The sequence below is a fragment of the Rhinolophus ferrumequinum genome, chromosome 13, assembly GCF_004115265.2.
Source record: "Rhinolophus ferrumequinum isolate MPI-CBG mRhiFer1 chromosome 13, mRhiFer1_v1.p, whole genome shotgun sequence".
Taxonomy (NCBI): domain Eukaryota; kingdom Metazoa; phylum Chordata; class Mammalia; order Chiroptera; family Rhinolophidae; genus Rhinolophus; species Rhinolophus ferrumequinum.
In genome coordinates, this window is record NC_046296.1 from 49,369,905 (window position 1) to 49,395,837 (window position 25,933).

Below are 25,933 nucleotides of genomic sequence, written 5' to 3' on the forward strand. Positions count from 1 at the left end.
TATTTTTCACTGATGAAGCTGGGGGATGGAGCTCATGGGGATTCATTATGCTATAATCACCAGCTTTACTTATTTTGGACTTTTCTGTAATAAAATATTTAATTGTCTTGGTCACAAAAGACAAAAATCTGAGGAATATTCCAGACTAAAGGAGATGAAGGAGGTTACAAAATATAACATGTGATTCTAGATTAAATTTTGGACAAAAAGCAATTCTTTTCTTTGCTTATCAAGGACATGATTGGGACAACAGATGATACAAGAATGGAATCTGTGGATTAGATGATTAGATGGTTATATCAATGTTAATTTTCTGATTTTTGATTTAGACTGCCTTTGTCTTTCAGGAAATAAACCCTGAAATACTTAGGGGTAACAGGGTTATCATGTCTGCAACATATGTCTCACAATTGGTACAGAAGAAACAATGAGTGTATAAGTATAAAATTTATATACTTGTATGCATATATAGATAAAAGAAAGGAAGTTGTTCCTTTACAAAGGAAGTTATAAACTTGTGGGGAAATAGCCACTTGATACTACTTACATACCCTTTGAATCAGCAATTCTAATAATTCTGAAGATTAATCCTATAGATAAAATTATCAAACTCACCAAAATTAGTCACTGCAGCATTCTTTGCAATAGCGAAAGAATCAATTTATGTTTATCAGTATGGAACTGTTTTAATTACTAAGTATCAATTATGCTGTCATGAAAATGAAGATGTTTTATGCTGCATTGGAGCAAATTCCAAAGTATGTAATTTGGAAGTGAGGGAAACAAGGAACAGAAACGGGGTTGTATGTTATACTGCCATTTTGGAGAAATATAACATTACAAAACAAAACAGCAACCAAAAGGATAAGGAAGGAGAATATGTAAGTTTCACAATTATTTTTCCTAATATATTGTTTTAATTTTTGAATATATGAAAACATACATGTAAATGCATACTCATAGAGCCTCTTTCAACTTGAGATCAGCAAAAGAATGAAGCCTTTCCTCTTCCACTGAAGTTTTGAATGGCTTCCATTTCAACAATTTAAATATTTGAAACACTAGAATTTATATTGATATATGAGTACATGTAGCCAGTTATCCAAAGATGGGCTTTTGCACTGCTTTATAAATTCAGTTAACAAAGTATCACACACAGACCAGGGCACAAACCATCCCAACAAAAACCCCAGCAAGTTATTTAGTGGATATCAACCAACTGATTCTAAAATGTATATGGAAAGGCAAAATTTATATGCTCTTCTTTTACAGAAGAACAATATTGAAGATGTACAAAGTCAGAGGACTGATACTATATTAGACTTTAAGACTTACTACTGAGCTACAATAATCAAGACAATGTAGCATTGGCAAAAGGAACAGAAACATAGACCAGTGGAACAAAATGGTTAACAAAAATCAGTGCATGAAGGCCTCCAACAGCTTTATCATAACTGCCCCAAAACTGGAAGCTTCCAAGATGTCTTTCAAAGATGAATGGATAAACTGTTGTTACATCCATACCATATTACTCCATGATAAAATGAGTTATCAAGCCACAAAAAGACATGGAGAAAACTTAAAGAAGTAAATTTGAAAAGGTTATATGTATACTGCATGATTCCAACTATATGACATTCTGGAAAAGGAAAAACTACGGAACTAGTAAAAAGATCAGGGGTTACTAGAAGTTTCAGGGGGGCAGAAAAGGACGGTGGATGAATAGGTAGAGCATAAGAAATTTCTTAGGGCAGTGAAACTATTCTGCATGATACTGTAATGATAAAATGCATTTCACTACGCATTTGTGAAAACACACAAAATTGTACAATGCATTATTCAAATATTTTTCGATTAAAGAATTTATTCATTCTTACTTTGCCTAACTTGAAATATAGTAATCACCCTACGGAAACAAAGAAATTAGAGATCTTAAGTTATTTCTCTGTAAATTATAAATCCTTTCAAGTAGTTAAATATTGAAAACTCAATACATAATTATTTGAAATCAATACCCCTATGTGTTTAACATGCATATGTTAAAAGATAATCCTATAACAAAAAAATTTTTGCCTAGTAAACTATTCAAAAAAGTTCAATTTTTTAGTACTGATCTATTAATTTGACTTTTACAGTTATAATCCTTCCTAACTTTATATTTTTTTTCTCTAGGAAATAAATAGTTGTAGAAATTATACATGAATGAAATACAACTTTGTGGGTTTTTTTAAATGGGGAGCTGAAATAAACATTGAGTAGAGAAATTCCAAATTTTTCCCCTAAAATAATCTTGAACTCACATTAATATTAACACAATAAATAAACTACTCTTTGATCCTATACATTTCAAAAAAAAAAAAACAAACATTGTTCTTCAATTAAGATCTTTGCAAATGAGATTACCTGAAAGTATATCTTAAGTGAGCATGTATCATCAAGAATACTTGTCCATTAATAAAATGTTAGTCAGAAGTTGTTTACTACACAGATGAATTTAATATGTAACCAGGAGTAATACTATCACATAGAAGTGCTGTAAGGGAAACATCAATGAGTTTTATACAAATACTTTGATAAAAATCACTCCCGTATCTAACGATTCATATAAAATTTTTTTCATCTCCCTCTCAATTTTTCCATTATTTAACTTATTGAACTTATATTCGTCAACCAAGCCTTAGCCAACAAATTGCTTTAGGGATTCATGCCAACCCTAGAGATGCTGAATTTTGGCTTAAGTTGGCAGTAAAGTCAGACACTAGCCCAAAAGAATGAAGTACATGGAAGCCCACATCAAAGAGTCAAAGATTTCTGGCAAAGGATTAAAATAATAAATTTTTTTTACACACTTGCTCTACTCAGCTGGAAGGGTATTACACTGGGAGAAAAAAACAGTATGTGTGTGTATACACAACATGCAGTCTTTTAAGAGTTTCTCATGTAAACCCAATTCAATGATTGTTTTAGCCAAATCCTTTTTCATGGGGTTTTTTATAAAGCATTCCACTGATTTATCTTATAAACAGCTAGTGTGTGCTACATTTAATTATGTAATGGCAATACAAATAGCATTAAGTAAATATGAAAACACACACAACTATTCATAGGCTTACAATTTAATTAGTTGGAAAAGAAATATACATATGTTTCCAATACATATAGCACAAGTCGAGTTGTTTATAGACGAAATGGAGAATTATGGTTAATATTACAGGTCGGTTAGGTGGAATTTTATTAAGAAAGTTTATAGCGTAACTGGGCTACAATGTGATAAGTGACAATACCAGCATTAGGTACACCAGTAACTATCGGGGTAATCAAGGCAGGTATCTCTGAAGTGTTGCAGATACTTTACCCTTACAAATCTATACAAATCAAATCAACTGGTAACATCTAAATTTTAATTTAAGCAACCTCTCTCCTCCTTTATAAAATTTACCAGTATAATTACTCAACAGATAGAGTGATGTATTATTCTATACCAAAGATATTTCCACATAGAATGCCCTTAACAAAGCTAAGAATTCTAGAAAAAAGGAACTAACATCTGTTGAGGAACACTTACGTGTCGGACACTCTGAGTGGTCACTAACATACTCAAAATTTTAGCACTATGTACTCTCTTATCAGGAATGAAATGGCATACACTGTAGGACCTGACAGTATGTTGTTTTGAATCATATGTAGAAATAAATACATTAAATAAGGCAAATGTTCCATGTTTCATTTGCACTCAGCTAATTTTCAAGAAAATGGGGGTCATACTGCAATAGTTTAGAATTAAAAACAAAGTGGCATGCAACTCTACTTAGCAGTAGAATCTTCAAACTTTCACCCATTTCTAACATTCTTTATAACAATGTAAAGAAATGGCATATTACAATACAAAGTTTCAAACTGTTATCAAAACTATAAATATGGTTATAAAGTGAAGTACTATGTGTGCCTGACCACTGCACTGTAAACCTGAAGTTGAATAATATTGTATGTCAACTATAATTTACAATATATAGTCACAGAATATGGAGTATAGCATAGGGAATTGTAATAGATATATACGATGTCAGAGGGGCAATAAATTGGGGGAGGGAGTTACCACTTTGTGAGGGGTGAAATGTCTATTGCATTGTTTTGTATACCTGAAACTAATAAAAAACTAAAAAACTAAAAGTTAAGTACTATGTGTTATGACAGCTGAATGATTTCTAATTATTTGTTTCTCAAATAATTGTTTCTTGGCATGTATATCAAGCAAAATAACTGTTTTCATAAATGATGATAAAATTATGTATTTGCTACTGATATCAAAGCAGTATCATTTCATGTAACAGCACTAATACAATTTCGAAGCCCTTAAAAAATAAAAGCTCTCTTGGTGCTGAGGCCTAAAAAGACGGGTAGGTTTCCAATTGTACATTTACTTTGAAGTAACTTTTTAGTAATAATTTTGGATTTAAAGAATGTTATCATATTTAAATATAGACACTTTCCATAACAACAAAATTAACTTTATTCTCAAATAGTATACTTGTGAAATTAAACTGAAATCCCAACTTTGTAAGGAATTTAACCAGATGAGATACATTAAGAACTTCAGACACACAAAATCCATTGTGAGGATAATCAGATGTATAACAAAGCTTGTAATAATGGGTTTTGTCCCACTATCGCTAATTATGGAAATACCAAACCAATATTATAAAAGTGAGAAAATATTAATATTAGTTTATACCATCATTTAGCTAAGACAAGCAGCCAAATTAATAATTTATAATGTTTCCAATAAAAAGTCTTGTGCTGATTCTTTCATTTCTACATTCTTCTGTAACATGTTTATTCTTTTCTCTTTTCCATATTGACAAAATCCATTTATATCTCACTTTTGAACTTGAAAATATGCAAGTTTAACAATGGTCATTTTACTGCTATTCAGTTAAACTTGGCCAAATGAATAAATTTCTCTGGATTTCATTTTTCTTATTTGTTCTTTCCGAATCTGTAAATTGAAAGAGGTAGAACTGGATAACTCTAATTTTCCTTTCTACTCTGAAATGATATTTATATTTACCTCCATACTACGAAACTAGCACTCAACAGATACAGATTTTTTAAATACTCTGGCGAAGGATTTTTAGCATGTTTCACTAAATTAATGGCAAGTAATTTAATGTGCTCAGTGCTGCTGTTTTCTGAAAATAGGAAAATGTCATTTTTAAAACTGGGAGTGAGATGAGGTGAGGGTAAGGAACTCCAATATTCAACCTCTTAACTCTCACATTCATACATTTTTTGAAGTTACGTCCAGCAAAGAAAGAGGATCTCCATCTAGTGGCCAGTGGGTTATCTGCAGGCTTAGTAAATAGCATAAATGTTAAGTGACAGTGGCTAGAGGAAAAAAACGATCCTTGTTTACAATGCAGCTTTCAGAATAACATGGCTATGACAAATAGAAGTCAGTACGTTGAGAAAAACTAAAATGAAAACATCCTTTATACAAGGATTTTCCTAGCCTAATAAATCTTTTATGAAAATAACTACCTTCTCTCCTTAAAGGTTATCATGGCTTTTAAGAATATTGGAGATAAAATATCCTAATGCAAATGTATAATTCCCTTGTATCCAGTTACCTATCTCCAAGCTTTGGCTTCAAATTTACTGTTTTATAATTTTTCTAACAACTCTCTTAATTATACTTATTAAGTTCTTTGAAGAAAAATTTTTTACACTGTATTTTAAAAATTACTAAGTTTGTTATTTTTAACTGCTGGCCAACAGTTATGCTATATTACTGATTTCATGTTAATACAATGTACTAAAACTAAATCAGAACGCTAAGAGATGTCTTTTATTTTACTCTGTGTTCTAGGACACACGAGTACACAGTATTAAATTAGGGGCCCCAAAAAACAAGTATTTCCAGAATACTTTTGAAGAAGTTGATCAAACCTATACCTATATATATGGGGAGAGAATAATGTCAAATATTTAAACTGAACCTTATTATTTAAACTGATAATGACAAAATAAACAAAAGTATTCATCCACAGAGATATTTCAGAAGATTAATTACAATGTGATTTACCTGAATCATTTCGTAGATAAGAGGACATGGCTGGGATGAGGCAGGACTGGCTAAGAAGCTCTAGAAGCACAGAAGGTAGAGCATTACTGTTCTGTCCTCTGCTCTCGTGAGATGACTGAGCTTCTCCATTTACCGCACCGCTCGCCGGATTTATGTAACTTGCAAGAACCTAAAAAAAAAATTGTTGGATTTAAGCTTCACATACTTCAAAAGCCCCTATTTTGTTAGACATCCAGTCTGAATACCAAAAATATATATTTTCAATTCACAATGTCTTGTACTATATGCTTTAAAAATAAGACCTTCTTTTTTTAGACTTTGAAAAGAGAAGGATGTGTTCTACATGGTAAGAGACCATATATGACTAGACATATAGAAGCAATCCACGTACGAACACAAATTTAAAACCTTAGAACCTTAGGAGCAACTCTGGTATTATTTGTTCTATTGAATAAGTTTTATTAACAGTTTGGGAGTGATGGAATCTTATAATTTTATACTAGTGATGGAATCTTATAATTTTATACTAAAATGAGCCTATCATTCTAGAACTGCTGAAAATAAATGCTTAACGACTTGATCAATTTTAATCACTTAGTTGATCAGGAACTAAAGCTAATCTTTAAGCACCTCCCTTTCTTATTTCTGTGGGATTTTCTGTGTTAGTTAGTTCAACTTGCATGATTCTAGAAAAGTCATAGAACATGAGAAACAAAGATATAAATAAATAATTTTTTAAGAGTCCAGATTCAGCTCTTTATATGAGAAGATGACTGGAAGAAAGTAGATTTTCCAGTTATTGAATAATTCCGTCCTTGTTACTTTTTTCCCAGTGAAGAAGCTAACTGAGAGGGAAGAAATTTAAGAGCTACAAGGAAGGAAGAGCAATTTTCGTCCAGTGATATCATAAATGTATTGACAGCAGGGAGCATAATGGGCTTTTTACAAGTAGCTCAAGATTACCTGGATAGTCATCAATACTTAAAAGTTATTACAAATACAATACATAATCTATCTGTTATCAGTGACAATACCAACTTTGCAAATATACCTGCAGAAGACAGGTAACATGTTCCTCTTCCAGCCTCTGTTTAGTTAAGGCTTGTTCCACATCCCATCCAGAAGCTGTAGAGCCTGTTCCAAAGCCAGTCCCTTTGGCCCAATATAGCTGCTGTTCTTCTGTTGATGTAGGGTTATGAGAACTTGATACCTGAGGCTTAAAACAAAAAATGAAAAGTTTTTACTATTTGGTTTTAGCAATCCTCAAAAATATTTACCAGCTGAAATATAAATAGTTCAGCTTTTATGGGAAAAAGAGTTTGAAGGTTCCTCAAAAAAAATAAAGAATTACTATGTGACCCAGCAATTACACTCCTAGGTATGTAGTATATATACCCACCAAAAAAGTAAAAACTGATACTCAAACAAATACATACAAACATGTTCATAGCAAGACTATTCACAATAGCTAAAAAATAGAAACAACCCAAACACCCATCAATGGGTAAATGGATAAACAAACGGTGATATGTAAATATAATGGAATGTTATTCAGCCATATGAAGTACTGATACAGGCTATGTGGATGAACCTCTAAAGCAGCATGCTAAGTCAAAGATAGGCACAAAAGGTAACATATTCCATTTATATGAAGTATCCAGAGTAGGAAAATACACGAAGACAGAATACAGATTGATAGTTGCCAAGGGGGTAGGACTAGGGAAAATGGGGAACAAATGCTTGTATTTAAAAATTAATAAATAACAATTTAAAAATATTTATCAGGAAAAGATGGGGTAAAGCACCTTAGGGCCTAAAGAGTCAATGATTCAAAATTAGAGAGAGAAAACAGAAAACGAATAAGGATATGAGCCAGATCTTTTAAGATGAATCTAGTAAGAGCTATATGTATCAGGAGAATTCTGTGATGGTGTCATCTTTTCAATCATAGTAAGAAAGATTTCTCTGTTTCTAGAAGGAGTAATTCTTCATTTCTTTCTTGTTCAGAATGTAATGTGTAGAAAAATCTTTTTTTGGGGACTAGAGAACATATTAAAAATGTAAATGGTGTAGAGAGAGAAAAAATAACTGAGAACTATTGGTTTTTAGAAATAACCTCAAACTATGTAAAGGTCAATTTCTTATTACTAGTTTTGTGGACGGTAAAATCAATTCTGTAACAACAACCGTCCTTTAAAGAACTTTCATTAAATTTAACATCCTATTGGTGTAAATGTCCATTACATTGTTTTGTACAACTGAAACTAAAAAACAAAATAAAACAAACATACTATGTACACCAAAACATTTGCAATTATTAGTTCAAAGGGTAACTTGCAAGAAATGCCAACGCCTTGCGTTTCCTCAATGGGAATATTTTCTAAGGAATAATATTACATATAAACCATACTTGCATAAATTCATTTACAATATAATTTATGGCTCTAAGGCTGAGGAATTCCATCTTTCACATTTTATAAGACAAACTGTTAAACAAAAATGATGAAAATTTTATTACCATATAAATATTTTCCATTAGAATTAAGGTTACTGATAAAAACAGCTATTTTTTTTAAATTTCTAAATGTGAAGTATAACATAAATACAGAAAGAACACAAAACAAACAGATCAACTTCAATTAATTGCAAGTATTTATTTAACCATGCAGGTCAAGAATTAGATCACTGCACATAAGAAATTACCCTCATTCCATTTCCTATTTATCACACCTAATTCCTCTACAAAGCTAATTATAATCCTGATTTTTATACTCACTACTTCCTTATTCTTGTTTACAATTTTACCACCTAAGTGAAACCCTCATCAATATAGTTTCATTTTGTGTATTTTTGAACATTTTATAAGTGAAATCATGCTGTATATATTTCTTTATGTCTGGCATTTTAGTTGTACTTGTGAAATTCATCAGTGCTATTATGCGCAGTTGGCTGTTACCTGTTTTCTTTCATTACCTTACAATATTCCATTACACAGTAGACTACAATTCATTTATCCATTCCATTATTTTTACATTATTTATTTCATCCATTCTACTATCTTTACATTATTACAAATGATGATGGGACAATATTTGTCTTGTTTTTAAACTTTTACACATTTTGATGGGTGAGTAGTTATAGAATATCAGTTTTCATTTGTCCTTCTCTGATAACCAATGAAACAGATTACCTTTTCATATTATGTAGATATTTAGGTAGGCTCTTTTGTGAATTGCCCATTCTAGCCTTTCGCTCATTTTCCTATTGTATTCTGCCTTTTTCTTTTGAAATTTTTGAAGTTCTCTGAATATTCTGGATAAAAGTTCTTTACCAGATACACACAAACATAGTGTACCAGTCTGTGGCTTTCATTTTCATTCTCTTAGTAGTGTTTTTGATGAAAAAAAGTTTGTAGTAAGCATTTCTTTTTTAAAAATTCATACATTTTATGAAGAGGTCTTGCACGTATTTTTTTCAGATTTACTCATATTTTCTATTTTTGCTGCTATTCTAAAAGATGTCTTTAATAAGCTCATTTTATGTTGTTGCTGGAATAAAAAATGTCTTTTTACTTATTATACCTGCATACTGTATCCACATTAAAATCACTTATACCATTAATTGCTCTGGATTTTTCTATAAATATAACATCATCTTGAAATAACCAGGGTTATGTTTGTTCTTTTTTCTCTTCTCTTACTATACTGGTTAGAACCTACCCCTCAAAATTATGATTCTCTAAAGTTTAAGAAAGGAAAGGAAGAGGAATCACAGTGTAAATTTAGCATATCCTGGTAAATGGGAAAACCTGTTAAAAGTTATTAAATCTTTTTTGTTTTTCCAGTAGACAAGTTAACATGGTTTTCTGCAATTGCCTAATAGAGAACAATTGGTTAGTTCATAGTTTCTTTTTTAAATATTCTTTGCTTTAGGGGCAAAAAAAGAACACCCAAGTCTCTGAAATATTAATTATTTCGGAAAAAACTAATTTCTGTACTTCATTTTTCATAACCTAAAGAATTAAACCCAAACTTACCTCTGCTTGATTGAGGCTAGAGTTTGGAATTCGTGGGGCATGGTGGCTCAGAGCAGAGAGACAGACAAGAATGAGATGCAGTGCTCCAATTTCCAAAGCCATCCGCCTTAGAAGCACGCCATCGTCGGTTGTCAAAGGTGTAGTGCTAAACAAGCTACGAAGGACATGGAAAGGAAGTGTTGGAAGCACGTTGGCTGAAGGAGATTGCAGAATATGACCTAGATCAAAGAGAGAAAAACTCAAAATTAAAAATATTTCAAAAAACAATTAAGGAACAATATACAGGACCACAAATTAATAATCATAATGTATTACAAAATTATACCATTTATTAGAAAATAACCGAAATACACAAATAGTAACATCTTAAACTTTAACAATAGTGTCTGGAAAAGCTCTGTAAGACATCATATGTACAAACTCCAAAAGGAAGTTGAAATATATTCATGTGACAATAAACAGTTATAGGCTATGTCAAATGTATTATTATAAACTAGGTTTTAAACTGAAGCCTAACAATTAAAAAAAAAGGCATTAAAAGTTTTTGTTTTTTACAAGAATATAAAAATAACTGCTTGCCTTAGGAGTAGTTTCAATCATGAACGGATAATGAAAGTGAAAACTACTTTGTTTTCTAGCAATATAGCTTTCTACTATGTTCTAGCTAGAAAGGAGTGTTAAATGCAAAAACAAACAAACGATGAACAGAAAACTACTGTCACATGAATTTGTGGATGAGATAATCACTGCAGAAAGGGATTAGACTTTCACTGTATATTCACTAAAAATATTCGTTTCTGTTTAGGGTTACATCTGCCGTCTCATAATAGAATCCTAAAATACAATGGTTCTTACCCCTCTATATACTTAAAAAATCAGATCAATTAGAAATTCCTGATCTACTAAAGTATGTAAAATTTTAGATGAAACCAAACAACCAGGACTACTTAGTGTGTAGAAGCTGTAATTTAATAAAAAGTATTATAAAAACATTTAAAACACTTTTTAACACTTTTTAAGATTTCCATCAATATCAAAATACAAAAGAAAAAGAATATATTTGGAATATTCAACAGCATAAGAATTACAGGATCCACAAATAAATTCAGTTTTATTAGATTAAATATACTTTGTGGTACAGGGTCTAACAGCATATTCTTTCTAAATGGCATGTGAAAGTTATCTCTAATCAAACCGATGTGACTTTAAAATAACAAAAATATATTAAATTTCAAACAGATTAACTGAAGAATTCAAGGTTAAACCAAATGAAAAAAACTAGAAGTATGATTTTTCTGTTTCCATCTATTAAATAAAATTGCCAGCCCAACTGAAACAAATCACCAGTTTTCTATTATTATTCTATATGATTATATTATTAAATATATTATCATGTAACATTTCGTTATGTGATTTTCCTCATTCTGTTCTCTCTAATCTAATATTGCTACCAGATTTACTTTCTTAAAAAAAATTTGCATCACATCACCACTTGATATGCTTTGATAGATGTTTACTGCTATTCAGAACAAAATCTGAAGTTCTTAATAAACCTTTCCAGGATGTTACCAATATCAACTTTTAAAATGAGCCCTCAGTGCTGCTTTTTATGCAAATATTCATCTGCCAACTTATCACTTCTTATATATTCTAAGCATACAAATACCGCTCAAACCATTCCTTCTTTCTGAAATAACTCATCTCAACCTTAGTCGACTCTATCCTTTATCGCCAACCCCCCCCAAAAAAACTGCTATGCCTCCTTATTCATATCATTGGGTATCAAGGAAATCACTTCACACCTACAAGCCTCCATCATGTTGTACCTCTCAAGGCTTTTGTAACTTTGGAACTCCATATGTTTATACTCGTACACATTCCTCATTGCTATTGCTGGAGGACACTGGCTATTAGAGGATCTAAATATCTGCTTCATCTTTAAATCTCTCCAGTGATGCCCAGCAGTTTTATAAGCACTCAATAAATCACTTCTGAATGAATAAAGAAATGAAAATGAAGATACCTTAAGATTCATTATGTTTATTATTGGAACTAAGTTGCCAACAACAAATCATCTAGTAACTGAACTGTGAAAGAAATAAATGATGATGAATGATAGGCAATGATCTGAATAACTTTTACACAACCCACCTATGCAAAGTTTCATTAATAACACTGAAGACTTACTTCCTTCTCCATCATCTGTCACTCCTAATACCAATCGAAGGAGGCACTGGGCATGTTTTCTCTCTTTTAGTAGCACTTCAGCGTAGCCCGGAAGACGAAGAAATAATCCAAAAGCAGCCAAAGAATGGGCAGGTATGGGAGACATGGTCTGTACTGCTGACTTGATAGGTGGAGGTTCAGCCGCAATGGTTTCTGGTGCTTCATAAACTAATTCCCCCGATTGTTCAATGGTCACCCATTCAAACTGATCACTATCCTTTGGCTTCTCCTGAGTGGTAGATGTTACAACTGGGGCACTCACCTAAAGAAGAAAAAAAAAACTTGTTTGGCAATATGTATGTTTCTGTATCAGGTTCAAATTAATGACCTGACTTCAAATTATCTCTTTAAAATGTAGGAATATGAAGATCAATACAGAGACTTGTTTTTTTTTTTTTTTTTAAAAAGAGTTCCCAAACATAGGAGTTACATAATGCCATAAGTATGGTGGAATCTGCCATTTTCTCCTTTGTAATGAGGTAAGTATCTACAGACAGATTTTTTGAGACTATCCTGTTTCCCCGAAAATAAGACCTAGCTGCACAGTCATCTCTAAAGCGTCTTTTGGAACAAAAATTAAAATAAGACCCAATTTTTGCTCCAAATGACGCATTAGAGATGATTGTCCGTCCGGCTAGGTCTTATTTTCGGGGAAATACGGTATGTAAAAATTTTGTTTCTCACCAAACTTTGATCCATTAGAATTAGCATTTTTATAATTCTTGCCTAAAATAATAATTACTACCTTTTAATTCTATCATTCCTTCTACATTTATTAGTTGACACTGAACTGTATCTAAAAATGTTCCCTTCTTCCCCATCTATTTATTCATTCATTTATTAATTTATATCAATATGCATTCTAATTTTATTCTGTAAGTCATAATCTATTACTGTATTATTTTGTTTGATGCCCAAATAGAATTAGACTTGGTTAGTAGGACCCCCTTAAAGCAGGTGTCTGTATCTAAGCTGATCTTACATATTCCCTGCCCTAATCCTAGAATTTTTCCAAGATGACCAGGACTTGAGAATGTGACTCTAATTGGAAATAGGGTCTTTGTAGATGTAATCAAGTTAAAATGATGTCCTACTGGCTTGGGGTAGACCCTAAATCCAATGACTGGTGTTCTGATTAGGAGATACACACACAAACAAGAAAGATGACTTGTGAAAACAGGCAGAAATCAGAGCAGTGCCGCTGCAAGCCAATGAATGCCATTCACTGCCAGCAACCATCAGAAGCTAAGAAGAGGTAAGAAAGAATTCTCCTCTACAGCCATTGAAAGATGTCTCTGTTGACACCTGATTTTGGATTTACAGCCTCCTAAACTTTAACAGAAAAATTTCTGTTATTATAAGCCACCAGTTTGTTATAGCACCCCTAGGAAACTAATACAGGCACATATGTACTAAGTACATGAAACCAGAGAGAATAATTCCCCTACCTTATTCAACAAACATAAAGAGTTTTGTATTTACAACTTTCCATGCACCATACTTCCCCTCACTAACAAAAGAAAACTGAATATACACAGGTCAATAACAGCAACATTAATGAGCAGGTGAAAAGGTTAAAGTAATATTTTTTTAAACTATCTAAAGCAGAAATGGCACCAAAAGAGAGAAAAAAGTTAAGTAAAAGACATAGCGTATTCAGGTAGAAGAATACACTACTATTTTACTCTCCCATTTGCTGTAATATCCCAAATTAATATCACACCTAAAGAAGCATAAAAACAAAAATATTACAATGTGAAAACCATAAAATCAAGGTAAATGCTACAGTGTAGTGAGTTTGGCAAATGGGCTCAATCTTCAACGTTTCTTCAGTACTTACTAATTCACACAAAGCTCTGTATAGGTGGATCTTTGAAACATTTATACAACACTCAGACTATAAGTGAAAAGGTACTTCCGAAAGATTAACGTAATTTAAAAAGCAAACAAAATATGTCTCAAAAAAACTGGGGGAAAAACTTGTAAAAGAAAAAACAAACAAACGAAGAAAGGGCTTTGCCATGGAATGAGACATTCAATTAGGAATCTTATCTTACCTGTTGAATTACTTCTGGATACAGCATAGGTAGTCTTTCTGCAATAAGGGCCAGTCCACCCATTCCTGCAAAAACTTGTAGAGGTGACTGAATGGGACAGGTTTCAAGCAACGATTCATCTAATATCCCATCTATACATTCATCACTTGGAGTGAGAGCCTCATCTTCTGGACAGCTACCAAGTAAATCTCCATGATCTAGAACAATAAATTATAAATGACAGATAAGAAAGAATCTCTTTTTATAATACTCTTCCATTTTCAAAGCAGATATTGTTGTCATCTCTCAAATCAACAAAAGAGCAAAAATATCTTGTTATTCAGATATAGCGGTATGAAGGCCAGCTGTTACAAAAATGTTTAAACTAAATGACTTTTGATATTGCCTCCTATCATCTTGCTACTCAACCTACGGTCCAGGAACGAGTACCACTGGCATCACTGGAGACCTTCTGAAATGTAGAATCTCAGGACCCCTCCAGACTGAACAAGAATCTGCATTTTAACGACGTTATGTAATTCATAAGCATATTGACATTTGAGAATTATTGTCCTTTGGAGCACAGTTGTACATAACATTCTGTGTAAAAATAAGCCCTCAGAGACTTACAGAAAATATTAATATATACACATACTATGCTCTAAAGAATCCAATCAGGAAAAAACTGAATAATGACAAAGACTTCTTACTGAAAACTAAAAATTACCATGTTGGTTTAACTTTGAATCACAAACAAAAAAGGTTAGTATATTCACACATAACCAGACCATATAAACATTAAAAAAGACAATCCTGCTGAAACTTCTAGTAAAGGAAACGTACTAAACTTTACTAAAGAAAGCAAAAGGCTAATAATAATTAAGTACTGAACTTTAATCATGAGAAAACTGAAGGTAAAGTAAGATGGTATCATATGCACACTGAAAATTATTGCTTACATAGCATTTATAATAGCGAAAATTGGAAACAATCAGAATGTTTCAACAACTGGGGGAAAGATCCATTCTGTTACATCCACATTAAAAAATAGGCAATAAAAATGCACATTTAGTAATATTTAATGGAAAATATAAGTAAAACTTAAAATGTTAAAATATATGATCCCAGTTCTGTTTGGGGGTAAAAATGTTTATAAACATAAATACCACTCTACATAAATTATCAGCAAATTGAAAATTCTGAATTGGTGTTCTCACTTTGATTATAAAATGATAAATGATTCACTTTGGCACATGGAGAAATAATGTAGAAATTAAAGCACATGTGCTCATAAAACAAGTGATAAGAGGAATTAAGATAAATTTCCAATGGAAATAATGGCAATTTTTTTATATTTACAAATAACTCAGTCATAAAGAAAAATATCTTCACTTTAAGTTAATGTAAGAAAAACAGAGGTAAATTAAGTCATCAGTTATAGAAATTCCTGCCTCCTCAGATTACAGACTAATTCTAAAGGAATATCATACACATACCTTTTTCAGGGTGTAGTCTTTTAAAGGAATCTGTTTTTGACAGACTTGGATCTGTGATAACTCTTGATCCCAATTTAACAGTCAGATCTATTGAGCGGTAACCCTGAGGGAGTTTTCGGTCATATAGCAGAGTTAAAAGCTGGGCAAGGGTCATTTCAGCTGGCAATGGCTGGCCTAAAAATGATAGAATTAAGTTAAACCTAGAATCCAAGAGGGAGACATTTACTTGATTCGATTTACTCAATTACATAATGCTTTAACTGAACTATATGTAGGAGTTAAATTCTGACACCAAATTTAAAACAATTTAAAATTAGCCCATGGCAAGTTTACAAAAATTAAATCTTTCTGACACGTGTATAACAGTGTCTGTAGAAAGTGTTAATTAGTCCCTAACTAAACTGCACCAAGATCTTCTGAGCCACAGCAAATAGAAACAAAGAAACAGACATTCCTATACACCTGGGGCTGGCAAACCTTTTTCACAAAAGGCCAAATAATATTTCAAGCTATGGGAGGCCATATGGTCTCTGCTGCAACTACTAACTCTACCACTGCAGCATGAAAACAGCTATGGACAATACATAAATAAATAGGCATAGCTGTATTTGAATCAAATTTGTTTTTTATAAAAAGAGGCATCCAATCCACCAGCAAGGGTCATTTCAGCTGGCAATGACTGGCCTAAAAATGACAGAATTAAAAATGACATCCAATCCACCAGCCATAGTTTGCTGATCTCTGCTAGATTTAAATTAATGTAAAGCTAAGAATGAAAACCCATTCAAAGTTAGTTGAAAATCTGATTATAACACAAAAATGGAGATAAAATGGTTATTACCTTGACTAATGGAAAGTATATTGGTCAAAGAATATGTTTTAGCTGCAGAGAAAATACTGCTTAGCCATCAGTGATACATCTAAGTGTTCTACTGTTAGAACTGGTTATTGAAAATCTGCCTCACTATGCTTTCTATATAACTTGTTATGAACTCTCTAAAACATTAATTTTGATAATTTTATGGCACACTGACAGCAAAATTTAGGAAGCTAGTAAAGCATAAACATGCAACATTGTAGTGTTAAAAAGGATATGTAATAGGCTACTCCCTTTTTTGTTCTCACTTCTCTTGTACCGTATGGACAAAGTCAGTAACTAACTCATTTATCTCATCTATATCACCTGATTAAACATGATTGTGGTGACTACACATCTGATTTATACAGTTGTAAGATTATTAATAATTTCTTAGACATTTTATTACTGTGAACATTACCTGCCAAGAGTTTGTGGAACAGGTGAAACACTGGGACAGTAATTATTTTGTTGGCAGTCTCTGCTCCTGAGGAAGCACTTCCTATTTTATCAGGCATTGTCCTCCCCCTCCTGGATGGTGGGCGAGGTGGTGTAGCTGACACAGCACGTTTAGATTGGGATTTCAGTCCTAAAAGTTAAAAATCAGTAAGATTCTATATAGGCAACACACTAATGAAGTGAGTGTATTTCTATAATATTTTAATAAAGCACCACATTCCTAACTAACGCGAAATCATAGAAATGTTTCTTCTGATCTAATACCTGATTTCCTGATTCTATTTGTCCTTCATGACATTCCACAAATTATTTTGGCTGCATTTGTAACTATTTTCCAAGAAAGTAAAAAATATCGCTACCTACTACACTCTGTGAGATACACACGACCATCTATTTATTAGAAAGCAGTTTTGTGCAAAATGTGTAGGAAATCCTGTGTTCCTAATTCTTCTCTGAGATAGAATAAACAAAAACAGGTCTACAATTGGAGGAGTAAGGTAACGTACGCTGAACTTTCTCTTTTTAACTAAAATAATAGCACTTACATCAAGGAATATATCCTCCAAAATTACCAGTTATCTTGGCCATTTTATCTTCTTCCCGCACCTAATAGTACATACTCATTTTTCAACCAATTTTCTGTTGATTACGTCTTCCAATTTTATGTAATGAACACAACATCATAAATGAAAACTAGTGAATACTTTTTCAGTTTGCTTTTTTAAAACAGGGAGCTTATAAAAAAATTCCTTAACACTTAGTGGATTTATAGGAGTATAATTCTCTGTATAGTATCAAGATGAAATGCATTATCTAAACAATTCACACAAGTTCAAGAACTGACGAAATATAGTAAGCTTTGGACACAAAATAAGTTTAATAACACCACTGCCAAAGAGTAACAAATTTCTGGTATAACAGTTTTATATCTAGTCTTAAGATATCATTTTAAATCAGCTTTCTACATTAATACTTACTATTACAGAAAGTTCCTGTAAATGGACATTGTTCTATTTTATAGAAACCCAAACAAAGTCAAGATTATAAAAAACAGAAAGCATACCTGAAGCAACAACAACACTGTAATTGTCCTGAAATCCATTTTCCGCCTTAACTTTTTCTTTCTCTTCGTGGTTTTTCTTTTCTTTGTCATCTTTTTGTTCACTAATTAACTTAGCAGTGATACTTGGTGTATCTGTAAGAAAATATTATGTAAAATACATTGCTTTTCAAAATCATTAAGGGAAGCAATAAACATCTCAGGAAGATTATACAAGATTAGGGGTGGCCCAGTGGCTCAGGTGGTTGAAGCACTGTGCACCTAAAGCCGAGGTCGCTGATTCGATTCCCACGTGGGCCAGTGAGCAGTGAGCTGCACCCTCTACAGCTAAGACTGTGAACAATGGCTCGACTTGGAGCTGGGTGCCATGAGCAGCTGACCGACAGCCAGCTACCGACGGCCTCAGCTGGGTGGAATCCAAGGCTCATAATACCAACACGGGCCAGGGAGCTGTGTCCTACACAACTAGACTGAGAACAATAGCTTGAACTGGAGTTGGTGGGGGGGTGGGGAGAGAGGAATAAATTTAAAAGAATAAAACAAAAACAAGGAAGACTTTAAAAAAAATCTTATACAAGATTATATTACCACTAATATGTAGGCAATGTAAATGAATTTAGAATATTATGAGGCAAACTCTGATATTCAATCCTGCTGGTATCAATGAAAGGTAATCACCACTGCTCTTAAATTAGGATACTTAAAATCCAATCTCTGGGAAACATTACATATTACAATAGTATTAGGTTGGTGCAAAAGTAATTGCAGTTTAAAAGGTTAAAAATAATTGTAAAGGGAGTACGGGTGGCTCAGTTGGTTAAAGCGCGAGCTCTTGGCAATGGGGCTGCTGGTTCGATTACCACACGGGCCAGCGAGCTGCGCCCTCCGCGACTAGAGTAAAGTCAATGAGCTACCGCTCAGCTCCCGGGTGGCCAGATGGCTCAGTTGGTTGGAGGGTGGGCTCTCAACCACAAGGTTTCCGGTTCCACTCCTCGACTCCCACAAGAAATGGTGGGCTGCGCAACTAACAACGGCAACTGGACCTAGAACTGAACTGCGCCCTCCACGACTAAGATTGAAAGGACAACTTGACGTGGAAAAGTCCCGGAAGTACACACTGTTCCCCAATAAAGTCCTGTTCCCCTTCCCCAATAAAATCTTTAAAAATAAAAAATAAAGAAAATGAAAATAAATAACTGCAAAAACCACAATTACTTTTGCACCAACCTAATACTACCTCTGGAGGAAATGAAAATCATTATCATGAAAATTTGCTTTATTTTAGGCATAGTTCAATCTGCTTGCTACCTAAATCTCACCTGTTCCTCACAACATGTGTATCAAGAATATTATTTTCAAAATAAGGAAACAGCCTTAGCAAGGTTACTGACAATCTGTAAAGGGCAAATATGGAATTCAAGTTCAGGATTCATTGTAAAGCATTACATTAGACTTCTACTTATTCTACAAATGGGAGTACAAAGGAACAAATTTCAGTAACAGAGATTTCTTGTTCTGATATTTTTATTTAGTTAGGAATCTTACAACAAAGTTATATGTTTCACTAGCACTTTAGAAATGAAATCTAAGGACTTTCATAGATAGTTACTCTCTGAATTAATATTTTCTTTCGTTACGTTGGAATATAGTATACTATTGAAAATCATGAACGAAATGGAGGCCATATAATGATCTGATTTAGCCATTAAGAAATCCAAAAAGCTAGATGAACTTTTCTGTTATTAGGAATGGTTTTCACTAAGTGGATATAGTCGATACAAATTTTCTTTTTACTATTCTAACTGAACACAATTATGACCCAATGATTTATTATAAAGTTAAAAAGTTAAAATGATCATATGATAAAACAGCATCTTTTGTATTATCCTCTATTTTACAGCTTTCTGTAAGTACTGGAAAACGTCCCAGTGATGTCAATTTTTGGCGCTTCTTCTGAACTATAGATTGCCTTTAGACAGTTTCTGCTTTTATGAAATTTAAAAAATTTTTGAGCACCATAAATAATAAATACATTAATGCAACAAAACATTTTACTTTCTCACAAAAACAATCAAGTAACCCAAAATGGAAAAACAGTTACAGAAGTCAGAGTGAAATACATAAGTAATGGAAAACTCACAAAATTAATTCATAGCATAATCAGGTAGAAAAACATGTATAGATCATTAGGTGATAAGAATGTATTTGGTGTTACCTCAATAAATGCCATTCAAACAATAAAAGATATCACTAAGAAAAAGTTTTATCAACTTTCTGTTTAAAATTGTTCTGGTTTGGATTTCCACTCTGGCCAGTATAAAAGAACGAAGACCAAATTTACTCTCCCACCTGAAATAACTAGAATTAGAAAAATGTATGAAGAAACAGCTTTCCGACACTAGGCATCAGGACGGCAGGACAGTGGTATCTGGGCGAATGAAATCAAATGAGGTTAGCCCTAGGACTGCTCCAGTTTATTGCCTGGAGAGTTTCCCAAAATACAGCTCAGCACAACCAGGGGTCACCTAAGGTGCAGATACAGAATTGGGAGTCCAGAAAGACAAAGGCTGGCTGCAGTTTGCAGGGCATAATGCTAGGTTGGAAAGATAACAGTATGATATAAATTATCCAAATCTTAAAATAGAGGGCAAAAGCATGGGCGGAACAAAGATTCAATGAGATGTGATACAACTTCAACAGGCCTAGTAAATGTGGAATTGGAATCACCAAAAGAGAGGAGAGACATGGGGAGAAAGTATTTGAGAAAACAATGGTAAAAATGTTTCCAAATCTGGTGAGATCCCACAGATTCAAGAAAGTCACCAAAGTTAAATCATAAGGAAACATGGAGAAAACTGCAAGGCACATAGTACTCAAGTTGCTTAAAACCAATGATAAATAATTTTCAATTACTTGTTTTTATACATGTTGATAATATATATATATATATATATATATATAAAACATATTGGCTAACGATCATTAACACACTTTTACAGGACCAAAATATTGGTAAATAAAGGTTAAATTTAGTTTTTGTTTTTTTTAATATTTGCTCAGGATAACTCTTTGTTGGACTTTCTACTGGGATGTAGTATTATTCTAAAGCAATCAGTTTATTTTAAAAAATTTTTAGGTAATAGAAGGAACTTACCTGTAAAATAGTCTAAATAATATGACATTTTTGAAAATAGCATTCTTTTATAGCAAAGACAAACAAAAATTGTTAAATTTCCAGTTAGTTTGTAATATAACATCTATCCTTTTCCATTATCAAGTTAAAGATATGAAATCTCAATAACCGAATTTCAGTATTCTCCATTTCCTTCCTTCATTTAATTAACTAATTTCTCATTTTTTTCTACATCATTTAAAAGAGACAATTTTAAGGCTATGTTAAAAAAAAGTCTGTAAAATTCTATTTTCAGAAAAACACCTGCAACAGATACGGTGGACATTTTTAAACAAGAAAAAAAGTTATTTATATAGTATTCTGCCATTTTATTGTAAACTTTATTGTAACTTGTAAAAAGGCAAGAATTACACTTTTATGCACACTTGTAGTAAATGAAGTGAATAAAACTGGAAAAGAATTGTTTCTACCTTATCTTCCCACAGTAATCACATCCATTCATATAGTTTAACATACTGTTTGCATATGGTAACAACTCCCAAATCTCTTCAACCCAGTCCTTTATTCTAAACTGAGGTTTATATTTACAACTAATAGACATCTCCAGCTTTATGTGAGGTATTCCTAACTTCCTTCAGTTCTAATATATACAGATAGAAACATATTTACATTAAAATGCAAACAGTTAAATTTCCAGCTTGTTATTTAATCTGATGACATACATAAGATCATAAATACTTTGAAGGGAAGAATATGTGTCTGGCTCACTTTTACATCCCTAGGACAAATTACAAATAGCAGCTACTCAAATTTATTCACTGGTTAGGATTTCTGAGAGGCAATAAACTCAACCATCCACAGTTGATTTGCATTTTACCATCAAACACTGTGTGATTTTTTTAATACATTTATAACCTGTATGTTGTTTAAAGGCAAAATTTGAGAGCTTTTGAAATATAGGCAAGAAACCTAGGGGAAATGTTCTTCCCTGACGATTATAAACAATAAAGGTCACCAATAAATTTTACCTACTTATTTTCATCTTTTGACCACTCATTTATTCCCTAGATTTAGTAAATGTTTATTACTTAAAATGTTGTCATCCAACCTAATATCCTGGAATTCATCTCCTATAAAACAGCCAGATAGTTTATTGTGAGAAAATTCCATCAACGGCTTCCTCCAACAGCTTGTCTACATTTCTAACTACCCATTATGTCATAACTATACATTACACTCATTATACCAAAAAAAACTACAGGTGCTGGCATATACAGCACATTTTGTCTTCATCAGCTACTTACTCATGCTTCAAATGTGAAGATATCCTGACCTTTTCTAGCCATTAAATGAGTGAATGGATGCAATAAAACAAAGTTATAAAAGTAATAAAATTCCATGTACATCTAACATAAGGTTAAAGAAAACCTAATTCTTGAATTTGACTTGCCTGACACTCTGTCAAGAACTTCTGATAACGTTGTTGAGACTGGCAGATGAAGTGTACGGAACTTGTGGCCTGCTCCATACATCGGATGCTGGATGACATGGCTAGTAGCATTAATTCTACCCTTGTACAGCTGAAAATTAATTCAAAAGAAATCGAGACGTGATTTTTTTGATATACATATCATTACAAAAAACTTCAAAAGCATAAAATAAAAAATTCAATAATGCATACAAAATATAAAGGGCTTGTTTCACGTTTCTTTAAAAGTGGCACATTTGCCATGTGATCTGTTGGTTAGCTTTTGCTTTACACTGTTGTACCTAATATTATGTCATTTTCCCCCAAATCAAATTATAATATTCAAGGAAAGGTATAATTATGCTATTCTAGAAGGGTAGGGTTACAGAAAAGGGATTTTTAAGTCCCATCATGAAGTATAAAAGATGTTTAGTTTCAGTTTGCTATATTAGAAATTAGACTGTAGAGATAACTACAAGCTCTGATGTGAAATTACAAAATATCTTTACACACAGCTAATCATTACAGATTTAATTTAACTGTTAAAAACTCACTGGACAGGGAGACTGAAGAAACATTGTCACTTTCTCATCCTCTAGCATCAACTGCAAAAATAATCTACGTATAAACCCTGAAATGTTCCCTGACGTTGGAAGGTTCCCTCTTTGAGGAGATGTCTGAAATAGTTCACAAAGAACCTGGCAAGGCAAGAGATTCAAAAGTTAAATGCAGAATTTATTTGAAGCTTTGTACTTCAAAGAATAAAGAGGAAATTAAGAATGTGAATTAATAAGTATATCTGAATACATTAAATCTCAATAAAGAATACATTATTTCATCTTAAAATACATGAATACAGAAATAGATAAAAAGTTAACAGTGCAACAAAAATTTCTGTGGATAAGATAAATTACTACTATAGGGTTTTTATAAATACTTATCATAACCAACTTACTTTTAACTTTAGTCAGTATCACTGTGGTTACAATACAATAAAAATTATGAAAGCAATGGGACACTAAGTTTCACGCTATCCAAAGGCATAAACCAAATTTTCAAATACCCATATTCATAGCCTTGGTTAACAACAGTAATTTCATCATTTCCTTTTAATTAGGCACATTAAGCAGATATATTTTCCCAATATGAATTACTTTAGGCAGTGAAGTGTTAATAAAGTTAAATCATTCAGTAATTTTTGAAAATTATGATAGCTTTCTTTCTAGATATTAATAAAGTTTGATCTGAATAAGCAGTAACAAGTAAAGAGGTAACAAAAGAAGCTGGTATTTATTTATGTCTACCATGTTTCAGACAGAATTAATGCTAGGTACTTTGTATACATTGTAACACTTAATTTTCTCAAAAAAATCTTTGAAGCAAGTATTACTAACTCTATTTTATATGTTGAACAACTTGTTGAAGCTAGAAACAACAGGTAGAAAGGATCAGAATACGGCAAAAAGCAACTATAATTTTTCTTGAAATAATCCTAGCTTTCAAGATCTTTAGCCCCATAGACTTAACACAATAAAATCATCTTTCACATTTTTAATGTGATTTGTCAGGAGTCTCCTATCTAAAACCTGCTCTGGTGTCTGCTTCATTAGAACCAAACCAACACTTGCAGCAATCTGGTTACAACAAAACGCAATGCCTTACCGTAGATGAGGCACTCAATGACCACCATCAAGTGGCCCATCCTGTTCCAGCAGGTAAAGTATTGTTCTTTGTGTCTGTTCTTTTTATTTGGGGGACTTTTTAAAAGGCTGACTGTATGACCTATAGCTAGAATCTCGGTGAATTTGCTCCTTATATCATCAACGAGAATAACTGATTTATGTGACAGCTGAGGGGAGGAGGAAGGAGGTATCAGTACTATATTTTAATTATGGTTTAAACTCAGATCCTTAAATGTATGCACTCTAAACTTTACCATCACCTGGCCTTCATATATGACCCTTTCTCAACTAATTTCACTACTGCTATTTGACAACATATTAAAATAATGAGACACCTAAGTCATAAGCCAGTTTTTTTACTTTACCTGTGCCATCAGCTTTTGATTATTAGGGTGGCATGAAATGCACTGCAGAAAGAATGCAACAGTTGCATTCTCAATCGCTGTCCTCTGTTGAGTAGTCAATCCTGCTGTAGTAGCTGAAGAAAGAGAAGCTGATCTTGCACTGGTCGGTTGTGCACCTAAATGATGTCCTCCAGAAGTGGACCCAGAGTGACACAATAAAAACAGAAGTGCTGTCCATAGTGGATTGACTTCAGATCCACCGAGCCAGTCTTTCATAATATGGCTATTGCCAACTTCTGTCAAAAACCTAAGAATAGGAGCAACCAGGTCTGCTGTGATAGGCATCTTATTACATTGTTGTGAAACATGATGCCGCCTGAGTTTGTCCTGGGAAGCATCTATTGACTGACCGTTGCATTCTGAGTAAGAAATGTGGCTAAAGCAGAAACTAGCCAGACTCCTCACAAGAAGAGAAGGCAAACCTGAGTCCAATAATTGTTTGATAGCTTCTGGAGATTGAGAAGAAGAAGCAAGGGTTGCCAAATGTGATTCCGTTAGTGTAAGAGGCGCTTGTGCATTTTTAGAGTCATCTGTTAAAGATGAACTAAGATCTTGCTTTTTGCTATCATCTGTCATGGATAGTCTGTGGTGACACTGCATTGGAGGAGGGGTAATTCCCATCCAGCCCATGAGCAAGGAAAAATAACTTGGGTGTATGTGACACATTGAGCAAAGCAGACTGTCAACAGCTTTCTTCAAAACCATATTGCAGGGAAGAGACATGGACCAATTAAAAAGTAACCTAGGGGAATAAAAGGTATCATGTTAACAACGCATATATATATACACATATATTTTCTTTTTATAAAGACCTCACTATTCCAAATATTTCTATTAGAGATCAATCTATAAACTCTGATGAAAATTATACAGTTTATTTAACATAAATATTACTACATTATAAGATTTCAGGAAGACTGCTTATATATACATGTTATTTATGCATTTAGGTAAATTAGAAGTTAGGCTTATAAAAAGAGTACAGAAAACCAAGA

At 32.8% G+C, this 25,933-nt stretch overlaps 1 protein-coding gene across 10 annotated transcripts in view; it reads right to left on the minus strand.

The window, feature by feature from the left end:
• BIRC6 (baculoviral IAP repeat containing 6) overlaps window positions 1-25,933 on the minus strand; it is a 210,029-nt gene that overhangs the window by 47,094 nt on the left and 137,002 nt on the right. For all 10 annotated transcript variants that reach the window (XR_004424875.1, XM_033125536.1, XM_033125539.1 and 7 more), the window contains 11 exons: window positions 24,900-25,680; window positions 23,407-23,550; window positions 22,835-22,964; window positions 18,255-18,386; window positions 17,154-17,321; window positions 15,877-16,050; window positions 14,402-14,598; window positions 12,306-12,606; window positions 10,119-10,336; window positions 7,134-7,298; window positions 6,083-6,251 (listed from right to left, as the gene is read on the minus strand). Coding sequence is in view for 9 of the 10 variants with exons in the window: in XM_033125536.1 (XP_032981427.1) it covers window positions 6,083-6,251; window positions 7,134-7,298; window positions 10,119-10,336; window positions 12,306-12,606; window positions 14,402-14,598; window positions 15,877-16,050; window positions 17,154-17,321; window positions 18,255-18,386; window positions 22,835-22,964; window positions 23,407-23,550; window positions 24,900-25,680 (2,579 nt within the window). In the remaining variant the exon portion in view is untranslated. The remainder of the gene's footprint in view (window positions 1-6,082; window positions 6,252-7,133; window positions 7,299-10,118; window positions 10,337-12,305; window positions 12,607-14,401; window positions 14,599-15,876; window positions 16,051-17,153; window positions 17,322-18,254; window positions 18,387-22,834; window positions 22,965-23,406; window positions 23,551-24,899; window positions 25,681-25,933) is intronic.